We start from the raw sequence: 16,898 nt of genomic DNA on the forward strand, positions 1-16,898 counted from the left end.
CCTGTCAATATTCTTCCAAAAAGAATTGGCCTCTGTCCCTGAGGTCCAGACTTTTGTCAAGGGAGTACTGCATATACAGCCTCCTGTGGTGCCTCCGGTGGCACCGTGGGATCTAAATGTAGTTTTAGATTTCCTCAAATCCCATTGGTTTGAACCATTGAAAAAGGTGGATTTGAAATATCTCACATTGAAAGTGACTATGTTACTAGCCCTGGCCTCTGCCAGGAGAGTATCTGAATTGGCGGCTTTATCTTATAAAAGTCCTTATCTAATCTTCCATTCGGATAGGGCAGAACTGCGGACTCGTCCGCATTTTCTCCCTAAAGTGGTATCAGCATTTCATCTGAACCAACCTATTGTGGTGCCTGCGGCCACTAGCGACTTGGAGGACTCCAAGTTGTTGGACGTTGTCAGAGCCTTAAAAATATACATTGCAAGGACGGCTGGAGTCAGAAAATCTGACTCGCTGTTTATATTGTATGCACCCAACAAGTTGGGCGCACCTGCTTCTAAGCAGTCGATTGCTCGTTGGATTTGTAACACAATTCAACTTGCACATTCTGTGGCAGGCCTGCCACAGCCTAAAACTGTAAAAGCCCACTCCACAAGGAAGGTGGGCTCATCTTGGGCGGCTGCCCGAGGGGTCTCGGCATTACAACTCTGCCGAGCAGCTACGTGGTCGGGGGAGAACACGTTTGTAAAATTTTACAAATTTGATACCCTGGCAAAGGAGGACCTGGAGTTCTCTCATTCGGTGCTGCAGAGTCATCCGCACTCTCCCGCCCGTTTGGGAGCTTTGGTATAATCCCCATGGTCCTTTCAGGAACCCCAGCATCCACTTAGGACGATAGAGAAAATAAGAATTTACTTACCGATAATTCTATTTCTCGGAGTCCGTAGTGGATGCTGGGCGCCCATCCCAAGTGCGGATTATCTGCAATACTTGTACATAGTTATTGTTAACTAATTCGGGTTATTGTTAAGGAGCCATCTTTAAGAGGCCCTTTCTGTTGTCATACTGTTAACTGGGTTTAGATCACAAGTTGTACGGTGTGATTGGTGTGGCTGGTATGAGTCTTACCCGGGATTCAAAATGCCTCCCTTATTGTGTATGCTCGTCCGGGCACAGTACCTAACTGGAGTCTGGAGGAGGGTCATAGGGGGAGGAGCCAGTGCACACCACCTGACCTAGTAAAGCTTTACTTTTTTGTGCCCTGTCTCCTGCGGAGCCGCTATTCCCCATGGTCCTTTCAGGAACCCCAGCATCCACTACGGACTCCGAGAAATAGAATTATCGGTAAGTAAATTCTTATTTTTTCCTGAATCAGATAAATTAAAGTGTGTGATGATACGTGGGTTTCCTCCGATAGAAAATTATTGGAGGTATACCCTTTCCCGCCAGAAGTGAGGGCGAGTTGGGAAACACACCTTAGGGTGGATAAGGCGCTCACACGCTTATAAAAACAAGTGGCGTTACCGTCTCCAGATACGGCCGCCCTCAAGGAGCCAGCTGATAGGAAGCTGTAAAATATCCTAAAAAGTATATACACACATACTGGTGTTATACTACGACCAGCAATCGCCTCAGCCTGGATGTGCAGCGCTGGGGGGGCTTGGTCGGATTTCCTGACTGAAAATATTGATACCCTTGACAGGAACAATATTTTATTGACTATAGAGCATTTTAAGGATGCATTTCTATATATGCGAGATGCGCAGAGGGATATTTGCATTCTGGCATCAAGAGTAGATGTGATGTCCATATCTGCCAGACGATGTTTATAGACACGACAGTGGTCAGGTGATGCAGATTCCAGACGGCACATGGAAGTATTGCCGTATAAAGGGGCGGTCCATCGGACCTGGTGGCCATGGCAACAGCTGGAAAATCCACTTTTGTTACCCCAAGTCACATCTCAGCAGAAAAGGACACAGTCTTTTCAGTCTCAGTCCTTTCGTACCCATAAAGGCAGGCGGGCAAAAGGCCAGTCATATCTGCCCAGGGTTAGAGGAAAGGGAAGAAGACTGCAGCAGGCAGCCCATTCCCAGGAACAGAAGTCCCCCACAGCTTCTGCCAAGTCCGCAGCATGACGCTGGGGCCATACAAGCGGACTCAGGTGCGGTGGGGGGTCATCTCAAGAGTTTCAGCACGCAGTGGGCTCACTCGCAAGTGGACTCCTGGATCCTACACGTAGTATCCCAGGTGTACATTGGAAATTCGAGACGTCTTCCCCTCACAAGTTCCTGAAGTCTGCTTTACCAACGTCTCCCTCCGACAGGGAGGCAGTATTGGGAAAAAAATTCACAGGCTGTATTCCCAGCAGGTGATAATCAAAGTACCCCTCCTACAACAAGGGAAGGGGTATTATTCCACACTATATTGTGGTACTGAAGCCAAACGGCTCGGTGAGATCTAAAAGATTTGAACAATTACATACAAGGGTTCAAATCAAGATGGAGTCACTCAGAGCAGTGATAGCGAACCAGGACGATATGGTGTCACTGGATATCAGGGACGCTTACCTACATGTCCAAATTTTGCCCTTCTCACCAAGGGTATCTCAGGTTCGTGGTACAGAACTGTCACTATCAGTTCAGACGCTGCCGTTTGGATTGTCCACGGCACCCCGGGTCTTTACCATGGTAATGGCCGAAATGATGATTCTTCCTAAAAGAAATATGGACGCTTTCCTGATAAGGGCAAGGTCCAGAGAACAGTTGGCGGTCGGAGTAGCACTATCTCAAGTAGTTCTACGACAGCACGAGTGGATTCTAAATATTCCAAAATCGCAGCTTTTTCCGACGACACGTCTAATGTTCCTAGGAATGATTCTGGACACAGTCCAGAAAAGGATGTTTTCTCCCGGAGAAGAAGGCCAGGGAGTTATCCGAGCTAGTCAGGAACCTCCTAAAACCAGGAAAAGTATCAGTGCATCATTGCACAAGGGTCCTGTGAAAAATGGTGGTTTCTTACAAAGCGATCCCATTCGGTAGATTTCACGCAAGAACCTTTCAGTGGAATCTGCTGGGAAAATGGTCCGGATCGCATCTTCAGATGCATCAGCGGATAACCCTGTCTTCAAGGACAAGGGTGTTTTCTTCTGCGGTGGCTGCAGAGTGCTCATCTATGAAAGGGCCGCAGATTCGACATTCAGGACTGGGTCCTGGTGACCACGGATGCCAGCCTGAGTGGCTGGGGAGCAGTCACACAAGGAAAAAATTTCCAGGGAGTGTGATCAAGTCTGGAGACTTCTCTCCACATAAATATACTGGAGCTAAGGGCAATTTACAAGGCTCTAAGCTTAGCAAGACCTCTGCTTCAAGGTCAGCCGGTATTGATCCAGTGGGACAACATCACGGCAGTCGCCCACGTAAACAGACAGGGCGGCACATGAAGCAGGAGGGAAATGGCAGAAACTGCAAGGATTCTTCGCTGGGCGAAAAATCATGTGATAACACTCTCAGCAGTGTTAATTCCGGGAGTGGAAAACTGGGAAGCAGACTTCCTCAGCAGGCATAACCTCCACCCGGGAGAGTGGGGACTTCAGCGGGAAGTCTTCCACATGATTGTAAACCGTTGGGAAAAACCAAAGGTGGACATGATGGCGTCCCGCCTGAACAAAAAACTAGACAGATATTGCGCCAGGTCAAGGGACCCTCAGGCAATAGCGGTGGACGCTCTGGTAACACTGTGGGTGTACCAGTCAGGGTATGTGTTCCCTCCTATGCATCTCATACCAAAAGTACTTAGAATCATAAGAAGGAGATGAGTAAGAACGATACTCGTGGTTCCGGATGGGTCAAGAAGGACTTGGTACCCGGAACTTCAAGAGATGCTCACGGAAGAACCGTGGCCTCTACCTTTAAGAGAGGACCTGCTCCAGCAGGGGCTTTGTCTGTTCCAAGACTTACCGCGGCTGCGTTTGACGGCATGGCAGTCGAACGCCGGATCCTGAAAGGGCATTCCAGATGAAGTCATCCCTACCCTGGTCGAAGCCAGGAAGGATGTTATTGCAAAACATTTTCACCGCATTGGGCGAAAATATGTTGCGTGGTGTGAGACCAAGAAGGTCCCTACAGAGGAATTCCAACTGGGTCGTTTCCTACATTTCCTGAAAACAGGACTGTCTATGGGTCTAAAATTAGGGTCCATTAAGGTTCAAATTTCGACCCTGTCGAATTTCTTCCAGAAAGAACTGGCTTCAGTGCCTGAAGTTCAGACGTTTGTAAAAGGGGTACTGCATATACAGCCTCCTTTTGTGCCCCCAGTGGCACCTTGGGATCTCAATGTTGTTTTGAGTTTCCTAAAGTCACATTGGTTTGATCCACTCACCACTGTGGAATTAAAATATTTCACATGGAAGGTGAAGATTCTATTAGCCCTGGCTTCAGCCAGGCGTGTGTCAGAATGGGCGGCTTTATCATATAAAAGCCCTTACTTAATTTTTTATTCTGACAGGGCAGAATTGAGGACTCGTCCTCAATTTCTCCTTAAGGTGTTTTCTGTTTTTCACATGAACCAACCTATTGTGGTACCTGCGGCTACTAGGGACTTGGAGGACTCCAAGTTACTTGACGTTGTCAGGGCCCTGAAAATATATGTTTCCAGGACGACTGGAGTCCGAAAATCTGACTCGCTGTTTAGCCTGTATGCACCCAACAAGATGGGTGTTCCTGCTTCTAAGCAGACGATTGCTCGCTGGATTTGTAGTACAATTCAGCTTGCACATTCTGTGGCAGGCTTGCCACAGCCAAAATCAGTAAAAGCCCATTCCACAAGGAAGTGGGCTCATCTTGGGCGGCTGCCCGAGGGGTCTCGGCTTTACAACTTTGCCGAGCTGCTACTTGGTCAGGGGCACACCCTGACTGAGGAGGACCTGGAGTTCTCTCATTCGGTGCTGCAGAGTCATCCGCACTCTCCCGCCCGTTTGGGAGCTTTGGTATAATCCCCATGGTCCTGACGGAGTCCCCAGCATCCACTTAGGACGTTAGAGAAAATAAGAATTTACTTACCGATAATTCTATTTCTCGTAGTCCGTAGTGGATGCTGGGCGCCCATCCCAAGTGCGGATTGTCTGCAATACTTGTACATAGTTATTGTTACAAAAATCGGGTTATTCTTGTTGTGAGCCATCTTTTCAGAGGCTCCTTCGTTGTTATCATACTGTTAACTGGGTTCAGATCACAGGTTGTACGGTGTGATTGGTGTGGCTGGTATGAGTCTTACCCGGGATTCAATATCCTTCCTTATTATGCACGCTCGTCCGGGCACAGTATCCTAACTGAGCCGCTAAACCCCATGGTCCTGACGGAGTCCCCAGCATCCACTACGGACTACGAGAAATAGAATTATTGGTAAGTAAATTCTTATTATACACACACACACACACACACACACACACACACACACACACAAAGGTGTCCTCATATGCTGTGGCTCCAGTTGTGCCAAACAGCCTCTCTCGGCACGCCAGGTAACTTGGGCACACAAAGTGTCTTTTTTGCTCAAAATGTGCATTTTATTCATGGATAAAACGGGATGCAGATAAAATACCAGCTATCGGGATCCTGGCATTTAAGAGACCGATGTGCGGAATTCCGACAGCTCGTGAAATACCGATGCCCGGAATCCCGGCCATCTCCAGGTATTCCCACTCGGTTGGTGGGTCCACCAGAGGGGGGTCGCTGCCAGGATTCGACAGACAAGATGCCGCTGTCGGTATACTGACAGCCGGCATCGCATCTGCCGGTAAATCGGATGTACTCCAATAAAACAACTGGAAGCAACAAAAAAATGTCTGCTTGATCTGTGTGCAACCGAGTCTGAATCTGCGCCAGAAGTGCTGTGATGCAGCAGTTGCGACTTTTCCTCACGCCAAGTTCCGTTGTGTTTCATCTGCGACTTTGTACGCGTTTAAAAGCAATTTCCTTGCCGTTAAAGCCGAAACCCTGCATGCGAGTGGTGTTTAGTTGCTTCACTGGGCGTCTGGCACCATGTAACGTATTGACACTTAGTGTATGACGACAATCTGTGTAACCTAAAATAATTGAGGTAATATATAGCGGATAATATATATATATATATATATATATATATATATATATATATACACACACACACACACACACATACATATAATGTAAATATATAAAATAAAATAATTTCTGTAATATATAGAAGATAACAGAATTTCGACACTACATAACACCTAAATAAGTTTTTTGTAATATACTGTGTAGCCGATAAGAGAATTTCTGAACTATAATACATAAGATAATTTCTGTATTATATAGCAGATAAGAATTTCTGTAATGTATAGCAAATAAAATTATTTTGGAAAATGATAGTGGATAAAATAAATGTTAAAATATTTAGCGCATAAGAAAGTTTTTGAAAATAAAATTAGTAAAAAAAAATGTCCCATACGTGACACCGTAAACAAAATCGTAGCCGTGTATTTTTTGAGTTTTCAACATCATTGAGGGGAATTATCAAGTACAAGTTTCCTTAACAAAACGGTGGTGGACATGGCTTGCCCTGTACATACTGTAACAACTACATTTTGTGATATTGTGTTGGGTAGAACACATTTTCGTTTTTTTAACCTTTTTTTTTTTTTTCTACCTTCCTTGTGTTAAGTTTTAACAAAAATTGATATGTTAAAACAAGTGTCCCGTATGTGACCGTGGAATGGCCCTTCAGAGAATGACTGCAGCTCTGTGGGTCTGAACGGCAGGAAACAAACACAAAGCGTTTTTATGTAGGAAACACATTATTACATTGTTCTTTTGATGTAGAATCTGTATTGTATGTACTAAAGCCTTATACTACAGATAGTAAATAGGTATGCAGCGAAGAGGAAGAATTAAGGAGGGACATGTAAAGTGGACAATATTTGAAGACACTGTATATCTTAAAGAATAAGCAAAACCATTATGCCCTTAATATTTGTATAATTACAATTTTACAAATCCTGATTTATCTACAGTGTGTTTTATTGATTGAACTATAAAGGGAGCATTGTACACAAGACCAATACTATAAACTCCACACAGAGTAATCTTATTTGCTGAGAGTTTGGACTGTCATTATATGGTTACCGTCGGCAACAGCCAGATTCCGGACACTATAATAAATTTTATTTAAAAATAAAAGAAACCTAGAAATCTGTCTGAGAAGGGTGATAAAATAAGTAATGATATAATAATATAGAAAATAAAATCCTGGTGTACTGTAGATAGAGACGTGCTTCCTTCATGTTGTACGGAGGCTGAGACTACAGAACCAGTCGGGAATTAAATCATTCTTTGTAAATGCCCTGGGTTAATTTAGATCTTAGAAAACACATTAAGAAGTGAACTGTAATGTGCAGTAATTCAGATTTTAATTTGGCAAAAAGAACGTTGCAGTGAGTGTGTTGATGTAAATATGAGGCTAACACAGGAAAATTAATGAGGGTTCGTTAGGTGGCTTCTCCTAGTACGCCGATAATTAGCTTCCTTTGTTTTTATAGCAGTAGAAAGTGGCATTGTCTGGGAGGTGTAAAATAACTGCGTTGTCTTAAGTGCTAATGTGCCCCATTTATCCTCTTTTAATCATTGTTTATGTGAAATTTCAGCAGGATGAAGCCGCGCAGCCTCTGAATTTGTCAGCGCGACCAAAGACAGCTGAGCCTTTAAAGTCTCCCACATCCCCAACACAGAACCTCTTCACACCCAGTAAGACCAGTCCTGTTAGTTTCTCAAACAAGAGCGGGATTCCCAGTCCAATCAGCGGAGTCTTGGGCAGAGGCTCCTCCCTAGGTAAGTGAAGCAGTCACACCCCATGTAACGTAAGGCCGGCCCCCAAGGATCTAAATTAGTGTCATGGTCGGACATTTTTGTAGCTGTATTACAAAAGAGCTGTAGAAGGAGACTGCGTGTAGGGATCACCAAGCCCTATTTTGAAAGTGTCTGCAACACACGTGTGTTCACAATAGAGAAAACATGGAGGCGTTATGTACTATTGATATAGGCCTTTCATAATTTATTCTGAAGGCTTGTATGTACTATCAGATTTAGGGATTAATGCAGCGTCAGTAAAGCTACATGACACGGTTAATGCAGATGCAAGGGCCCATCCTTTGGTCAGATATTAATACCTTTGTGCTTAGAAAGACCGTGTTATATGATGGGGGGGTATCAGTAATTCTACAGTAGGGCCCTCGCCTGCACGATTTAATGTCATCGCTATAAGACTGTAGCATATAACTTCCGTGGACATCATTACCCCATCGCTAGAAGTGGAGTGTGTCCTTTGTCTGATGCCTTTATCCGAGACGGAAATCTTATAATCTCCAGCACGCCGGGAAGTCTACTGTGTGCGTTATCGGTTATTATAGTTAATCAGCGTCACTGGAAAAAGATTGCTACAAGAGAGTGATAAACAGGCAAAGCTATTTTTCTAAACAATAAAGCAAAAGGATTATAAGGAGTTGTTAAAATGACTGCGACAAACACACGACTCTATTTATAAGCTCTGTGCGGTACAAAAATTATTCATCACTACGGAGTGATTCACTTTCCCCGGCTCTGTGCACCAAAACAAGGCGGCTGGCGGCAGCGTGAGGAATGTGACACGGAGTTATCGCTGTAGCAGACAAGCAAAGGAATGGGGCCAGTATGTATCATTCCCAAAGCCCCGTGTTTATCTCCATTACACCAGCACACGTGGGAGAATAAGTCACTGTATGATAGCATTTGGGATCCGGACTGAAAGTCGACAGTAACTAGGTCGACAATGTCTAGGTCGACCACTATTGGTCGACAGTAACTAGGTCGACAGGGTGTCTAGGTCGACAGGGTCTTTAGGTTGACATGTTCTAGGTCGACAGGTCAAAAGGTCGACATGAGTTTTTCACAATTTTTTTCTTTTTTTGAACCTTTTCATACTTAACGATCCACGTGGACTACGATTGGAATGATAATCTGTGCCGAGCGAAGTGGTAGCGGAGCGAAGGCACCATGCCCGAAGCATGGCGAGCGGCCGCGGTGCACTAATTGGGGTTCCCGGTCACTCTACGAAGAAAACGACACCAAAATAACATGAAAAACTCATGTCGACCTTTTGACCTGTCGACCTAGAACATGTTGACCTAAAGACCCAGACACCCTGTCGATCTAGTTACTGTCGACCAATAGTGGTCGACCTAGACATTGTCGACTTTCAGTACCACACCCATAGCATTTATATGTACTCCGTTCCGGTGGGCTGCTTTCACGCTGCCGCCAACCTTCCCGTTCACTACTGTTACAGGCGGCACGTACCATAACCCTGCTCTGTCTGTACCGACAGCAAATCAGGGGCAGATACCCAAACATTACTATTCACTTTCTGCTTTGTATATATTTAGTACCAATACAAATAACCGGTGGAATTTATATTGGGAATAGGACGTCGGTAAACAGAAGATAATGTCATATTACGTAACCACTGATAATTTCCTGACGTAATCTTAACAATCTCCGGTATAAATGGAATTTGTAGCTTTATATAATACGTATATTGTATTAGAAAATCATTTTATAAAAAATAAAATAAAAACAGGTTTGAAATGATTTCTGTTTGGCGCTACGGGGTAATGACCTTACAGAGTAGAATATTGTTTAAACCAATAACTCAGACTAACCGTTGGGTAAGGGCGATATCGGTGATACCAGTCAGTAGAAATCTGCAGCTGGTAAGCGGGTATAACTTTATTATGTGTTTATTATAGTTCCCACGCCCTTCTGCTGCAATATTCGGCAAATCTGATGTGTTGCGACATAGGATTTGAAAAAGAAATTGTGGGTCAGAATGGAATATAATTGTTGTAACATGACGGACAATAAGGAACAGTCTTGTGTCGGATTTGTGATGTCGGGATGGATGTGGAACAGTGTAGCCGTGGTACAGCTTTGTGTAATGACCGTCACAGCAATGTGGAGTCTGCAGTAACACAGATACTCTGTATGTTCCCTATAGATATACTCTCTAGTCTTAACTCCCCGGCGCTGTTCGGGGACCAGGACACGGTGATGAAAGCCATCCAGGAGGCCCGTAAAATGAGGGAGCAGATCCAGCGGGAGCAGCAGCATCATCATCAGCCTCACGGCATAGATGGAAAGATCCCTCTGAACAATATGGCTCTAAACAACTGCAGAGGCGATAAGGTAATTCCAGCGCTCTTCTCATAGATGGCCCAGTGTAGCCTGCAGTATTATGTGCCTGGGTCTATAATAACTAGCTGTCAGTCACACCCCAGCCCCCATAACCAACTGTCACACCCCAGCCCCCATAACCAACTGTCACACCCCAGCCCCCATAACCAACTGTCACACCCCAGCCCCCATAACCAACTGTCACACCCCAGCCCCCATAACCAACTGTCACACCCCAGCCCCCATAACCAACTGTCACACCCCAGCCCCCATAACCATAACCAACTGTCACACCCCAGCCCCATAACCAACTGTCACACCCCAGCCCCCATAACCAACTCACACCCCAGCCCCCATAACCATAACCAACTGTCACACCCCAGCCCCCATAACCAACTGTCACACCCCAGCCCCCATAACCAACTGTCACACCCCAGCCCCCATAACCAACTGTCACACCCCAGCCCCCATAACCAACTGTCACACCCCAGCCCCCATAACCAACTGTCACACCCCAGCCCCCATAACCATAACCAACTGTCACACCCCAGCCCCCATAACCAACTGTCACACCCCAGCCCCCATAACCAACTGTCACACCCCAGCCCCCATAACCAACTGTCACACCCCAGCCCCTATAACCAACTGTCACACCCCAGCCCCCATAACCATAACCAACTGTCAAACCCCAGCCCCCATAACCAACTGTCACACCCCAGCCCCCATACACCCCAGCCCCCATAACCAACTGTCACACCCCAGCCCCCATACACCCCAGCCCCCATAACCAACTGTCACACCCCAGCCCCCATAACCAACTGTCACACCCCAGCCCCCATAACCAACTGTCACACCCCAGCCCCCATAACCAACTGTCACACCCCAGCCCCCATAACCAACTGTCAAACCCCAGCCCCCATAACCAACTGTCACACCCCAGCCCCCATACACCCCAGCCCCCATAACCAACTGTCACACCCCAGCCCCCATACACCCCAGCCCCCATAACCAACTGTCACACCCCAGCCCCCATAACTGTCACACCCCAGCCCCCATAACTGTCACACCCCAGCCCCAATAACTAACTGTCACACCCCAGCCCCCATAACTAACTGTCACACCCCAGCCCCCATAACCAACTGTCACACCCCAGCCCCCATAACCAACTGTCACACCCCAGCCCCCATAACCAACTGTCACACCCCAGCCCCCATAACCAACTGTCACACCGCAGCCCCCATAACCAACTGTCACACCCCAGCCCCCATAACCAACTGTCACACCCCAGCCCCCATAACCATAACCAACTGTCACACCTCAGCCCCCATAACCATAACCAACTGTCACACCCCAGCCCCCATAACCAACTGTCACACCCCAGCCCCCATAACCAACTGTCACACCCCAGCCCCCATAACCAACTGTCACACCCCAGCCCCCATAACCAACTGTCACACCCCAGCCCCCATAACCAACTGTCACACCCCAGCCCCCATAACCATAACCAACTGTCACACCTCAGCCCCCATAACCATAACCAACTGTCACACCCCAGCCCCCATAACCGTCACACCCCAGCCCCCATAACCAACTGTCACACCCCAGCCCCCATAACCAACTGTCACACCCCAGCCCCCATAACCAACTGTCACACCCCAGCCCCCATAACCAACTGTCACACCCCAGCCCCCATAACTGTCACACCCCAGCCCCCATAACTAACTGTCACACCCCAGCCCCCATAACTAACTGTCACACCCCAGCCCACATAACAGTCACACCCCAGCCCCCATAACCAACTGTCACACCCCAGTCCCCATAACCAACTGTCACACCCCAGTCCCCATAACCAACTGTCACACCCCAGTCCCCATAACCAACTGTCACACCCCAGCCCCCATAACTAATTGTCACACCACAGCTCCCATAACTGTCACACCCCAGCCCAATAACTAACAGTCACACCCCAGCCCCCATAACCAACTGTCACACCCCAGCCCCCATAACCAACTGTCACACCCCAGCCACCATAACCAACTGTCACACCCCAGCCCCCATAACCAACTGTCACACCCCAGCCCCCATAACCAACTGTCACACCCCAGCCCCCATAACCAACTGTCACACCCCAGCCCCCATAATCAACTGTCACACCCCAGCCCCCATAACTGTCACACCCCAGCCCCCATAACTGTCACACCCCAGCCCCCATAACTGACTGTCACACCCCAGCCCCCATAACTAACTGTCACACCCCAGCCCCCATAACCAACTGTCACACCACAGCCCCCATAACCAACTGTCACACCCCAGCCCCCATAACTGTCACACCCCAGCCCCCATAACTAACTGTCACACCCCAGCCCCCATAACTGTCACACCCCAGCCCCCATAACTAAGTGTCCATCACACTGAGCCCCATTACAGGCACACACACTCCAGCCGCTGTAACGGTCACTTACACCCTGACCCCCATAATGGATTCCCCCCCTCCCCCCAGGCCTCCGTAATGGTAACTGACACCCCGGACCACGTAACTGTCAGTCATAAACCGGCCACCATAACTATTGCTCTCATCCAGCACCCTTAAACAACTGATAAGCTCACCTGGTCCACATAACACGTGTGCACCAAGGGGGTAATTCAGACCTGATCGCAGCAGCAAATTTGTTAGCAGTTGGGCAAAACCATGGGGGGGGGGCAGATGTAACATGTGCAGAGAGAGTTAGATTTGGGTGTGGTGTGTTCAAACTGAACTCTAAATTGCAGTGTTAAAATAAAGCAGCCAGTATTTACCCTGCACAGAAACAAATTAACCCACCCAAATCTAACTCTCTCTGCACATGTTACATCTGCCCCACCTGCAGTGCACATGGTTTTGCCCAACTGCTAACAAATTTGTTGCTGCGATCAACTCAGAATTAGGCCCCTAGTGCAGAACACAGCACATGTGCACCTAGGGCCTAATTCAGATCTGTTCGCTCGCTGGCTATTTTTTGCAGCGCTGCGAACAGATAGACGCCGCCTACAGGGGAGTGTATTTTAGCTTTGCAAGTGTGCGAACGCATGTGCAGCCGCCCTGTACAAAAACAGCTTGTGCAGTTTCTGAGTAGCTCTGACCTTACTCAGCCGCTGCGATCACTTCAGCCTATTCGAGGCCGGAAATGACGTCACACACCCGCCCTGCAAACGCTTTGACATGTCTGTGATTTTCCAACCGCTCCCACAAAACGGTCAGTTGCCACCCACAAATGCCTTCTTCCTGTCAATCTCCTTGCGAACGGTTGTGCGAATGATTTCTTCGCTAAAACCAGTGCACAACAACGATCCCCTTTGTACCCGTATGGCACGCCTGCGATTGATGTGCATGCGCAGTAGTTACCTGATCACTGCGCAGTGAAAAACGCTAGCGAGCGAACAGATCTGAATTAGGCCCCTAGTGCAGAACACTGTGCGTGTGTACATAGGCCCTCATTCCGAGTTGTTCGCTCGTTAGCTACTTTTAGCAGCATTGCATACGCTAAGCCGCCGCCTACTGGGAGTGAATCTTAGCTTAGCAGAATTGCGAACGAAAGATTCTCAAAATTGCGAATAGAAATTTCTTAGCAGTTTCTGAGTAGCTCGAGACTTACTCTGCCACTGCGATCAGTTCAGTCAGTTTCGTTCCTGGTTTGACGTCACAAACACACCCAGCGTTCGCCCAGACACTCCCCCGTTTCTCCAGCCACTCCCGCTTTTTTCCCAGAAACGGCAGCGTTTTTTCACACACTCCCATAAAGCGGCCAGTTTCCGCCCAGAAACACCCACTTCCTGTCAATCACATTACGATCACCAGAACGAAGAAAAAACCTCGTAATGCTGTGAGTAAAATACCAAACTTCTTAGCAAATTTACTTGGCGCAGTCGCAGTGCGAACATTGCGCATGCGCAATTAGCGGAAAATCGCTGCGATGCGAAGAAAATTACCGAGCGAACAACTCAGAATGAGGGCCATAGTGTTTTCCATTGTAGAACAACTGAAAGGAAGAAGGGGCAATAGATATTTATGTAAACGGGATACAAGTCTGAGTGTATATTTCTTGGGAAAACTTTTTCTTCCTTTCCCTTTATCCGTTATATTAGATGTAAAGTGTGCTGCAGTATTCTGTATAAACCAATAGTCTCATCTGCCATGGGGGTTCAGCTCTCGGTGATGTGCACAAATGTACATATTATTGGGAATTTCCTGCGCACCTGTATGAAATTCTGCGATGTTTGCGGTCGCGATTTGCCAGAGAAATTATCCAAACACCGGCAACTCGCACCCATCATTTTTTAATTGAATTTCCCTGTGTGCACTGATAATTGTGATATCATAGTTATTGCTCATTGCTCCATGAAGCCAATGGCTGACCGATGCCAGACCAAGGCCCAGATTTATCAAGCCTTGGAGAGTGATAAATTACACGGTGATAAAGTACCAACCAATCAGCTCATAACTGTCATTTTCAAACAGCCTGTAACATAACAGTTAGGAGCTGATTGGTTGGTACTTTATCACCGTGTAATTGATCATTTACCAAGGCTTGATAAATCTGGGCCATAGTACTGCATCGATGTCTGACATGACTGTTAAGTAAATACAGGAGATACTGAAACGCTCAGAAACGTCAGATGAACCCAAATATCACACATGTTCCCCCATTTAAACCCATCAGATACTTGTACTGATTCACTTGTAAACAAAGAGCACAATCCTGAGAAAGGAATTGTCACAGGGAGATGATAGGACGCCGGCTGCATAGAAATGTTCTCATTGGCTGTCCCTGTGGCATACTATAATGCACAGTGGAGACAGGATTGTGCTTATAATGCAATAGAAGGAATAATATGACACGGATGTACAGTTAAATATATTAAATGAATGCCCTATTCCTTCCAGAGATAAAATCCCTGCTACTGTTTGTGATACATTCAGCCTATTGTGGTTTATTATTCTGTAAAGGGGAGAAAAAACCTTTTAGTCCCGTTCTCAGGTTGTGCTGTCTATAATGCACACAATATTATCAGGACAGAGGTAGATTTCATGTCATGTTAATAACGTAATAAAATAGTAACCTACAGATGACCAAATTAGTTCTGTGAAAATGACCAGTGTTGTAGTGTTCTAATACAGACTGGTATAAAAGGGGTGGAGTCAGGATTGCCCGCAGTGCGTTTTGCCGACGGATCTTGACGTTTTTTTGCACTGCACTCGAGCCGACCATATGCAACTACGGATAATTCACAATCACACGCATATCATCTGCATTTCCACTTGGAATCGGGCGCTTATGTGTAGGCTAATTATTCTGAGGGCTTGCGGTGGGGGGTGTAGGTGTAAATGTGGGATATTCACAAGTGAGCACAAGCAGAAATCCATCTGATGTGAGACTGACCTCAATAATGCGCCCCGATAGCAGAACCGGGTGCATATTTCTCAGCACGCATTGCGTGGAATAGAACATTAAGTATTAATGATCTGTAGTCTCACAGACGTTTCTGAGCATGTGACATGATATATATTATCCACCATAGTACAAGCTCTCTTCCCTGAATCCCAGTCAGGTATTGCTGAAGGACTGGTGCACACATACACATCACATGCTCTACGCTTCAATCTTTAACTCCCTATCAGACACACTACCATATATGTGAGAAAATCTGTCCCACTCAAAACACTGACGTAAAATTGATATCACATTGTCAGCAACCTGTTTACTGGTTTTCCCGTTTCCTTTTTATTTTTTAGCCGTTGTAAGGAAAGTATATTTGCGCTCCGCATATGATACAGGTTACCCCAGAAGCTCCCAGTCATTACAGCACAGCCTGTCTCTAGCTTTCTGTCACTGTACAGTATGTACGTTTAATCTCACTTTTCGGAAGCACCTACTCCTGGCTGGTGGCAGGGATCAGTGAGAGGTGTGCGATCCGTCCTGGCCGTGTTATTTATACAATAGATTGCGTGACGGGAGGTATCAGGAATCCAGGGGGGGGGGGGAGCTGTGGGTTGTTACACACAGAATTGTTCCTCTGGGCGTGTAGAGTATATTCTCCGATTCAGCACATCTTCACCATTGTACAGAGCAGTGTGCATCCTCCCTGAGACTGGCACATGATAGACTCGTTCGTTGCAGTGACAATCCCTCCGTTACAGCGCGAAACAATGAGTGCTCCCTGCTGGCTTGTTACACTTGTGAGAATGAATATTCATGCGCCAGTAATTGAAGTGTTCTCTCGTCTCGTCAAATCCCAGTACGGAGGGAAATCAGTTCAGCAAGGGGCCCAGGCAGCAAAACGGCGGTACTCCCATTGTTAGCATCCTCTGTGGCATCAATATTAGAGCAATGAATCTTCCTTCAGCTGTTACCGGCTGTGTGACATCAGCAGTCGTCCACCGTCGCCGTGTGAAGGTGGCGGGTGTGTGACCCTCCCGCTGGCCGCTCTGCTGTCGCTCTGCCTTAGATGGGGCTTTTATCTGTGACATTGTGCCGCTGGGGAAGACGCGATGGTGCATTTCTCTCCTCCCTGATCAATGTGACTTTGTGTCTGTGTGTCTTTTCTAAAGCCCCTTCCGTCATTTGCTGTATTTCAGATGCTGATAGATGCCATCTCAGGAAGGATTTGCATTAGAGGTGTACACACAGTGAGTCACTAACATCTCTCTCTCCTATAAAACGTTTGTGTGTCATGGCATAACT

At 46.9% G+C, this 16,898-nt stretch overlaps 1 protein-coding gene and 1 long non-coding RNA gene across 16 annotated transcripts in view; one reads left to right on the forward strand and one right to left on the reverse strand.

Moving 5' to 3' along the window:
• Positions 1-16,898, forward strand: part of SOX6 (SRY-box transcription factor 6) — a 560,806-nt gene that overhangs the window by 501,351 nt on the left and 42,557 nt on the right. For 7 of the 13 annotated variants that reach the window (XM_063946465.1, XM_063946471.1, XM_063946464.1 and 4 more), the window contains 3 exons: positions 7,620-7,803; positions 10,004-10,191; positions 16,793-16,843. In XM_063946465.1, coding sequence (XP_063802535.1) covers positions 7,620-7,803; positions 10,004-10,191; positions 16,793-16,843 — 423 coding nt within the window. The remainder of the gene's footprint in view (positions 1-7,619; positions 7,804-10,003; positions 10,192-16,792; positions 16,844-16,898) is intronic. The other 6 variants (XM_063946462.1, XM_063946463.1, XM_063946467.1 and 3 more) reach the window with 3 other exon arrangements.
• The window catches only part of LOC134970404 (uncharacterized), a 458,298-nt gene that overhangs the window by 144,742 nt on the left and 296,658 nt on the right, over positions 1-16,898 (reverse strand). The gene's annotated exons all lie outside the window — the stretch shown is intronic.

The sequence above is a fragment of the Pseudophryne corroboree genome, chromosome 11 (assembly GCF_028390025.1).
Source record: "Pseudophryne corroboree isolate aPseCor3 chromosome 11, aPseCor3.hap2, whole genome shotgun sequence".
In the NCBI taxonomy this organism is placed as follows: Eukaryota; Metazoa; Chordata; class Amphibia; order Anura; family Myobatrachidae; genus Pseudophryne; species Pseudophryne corroboree.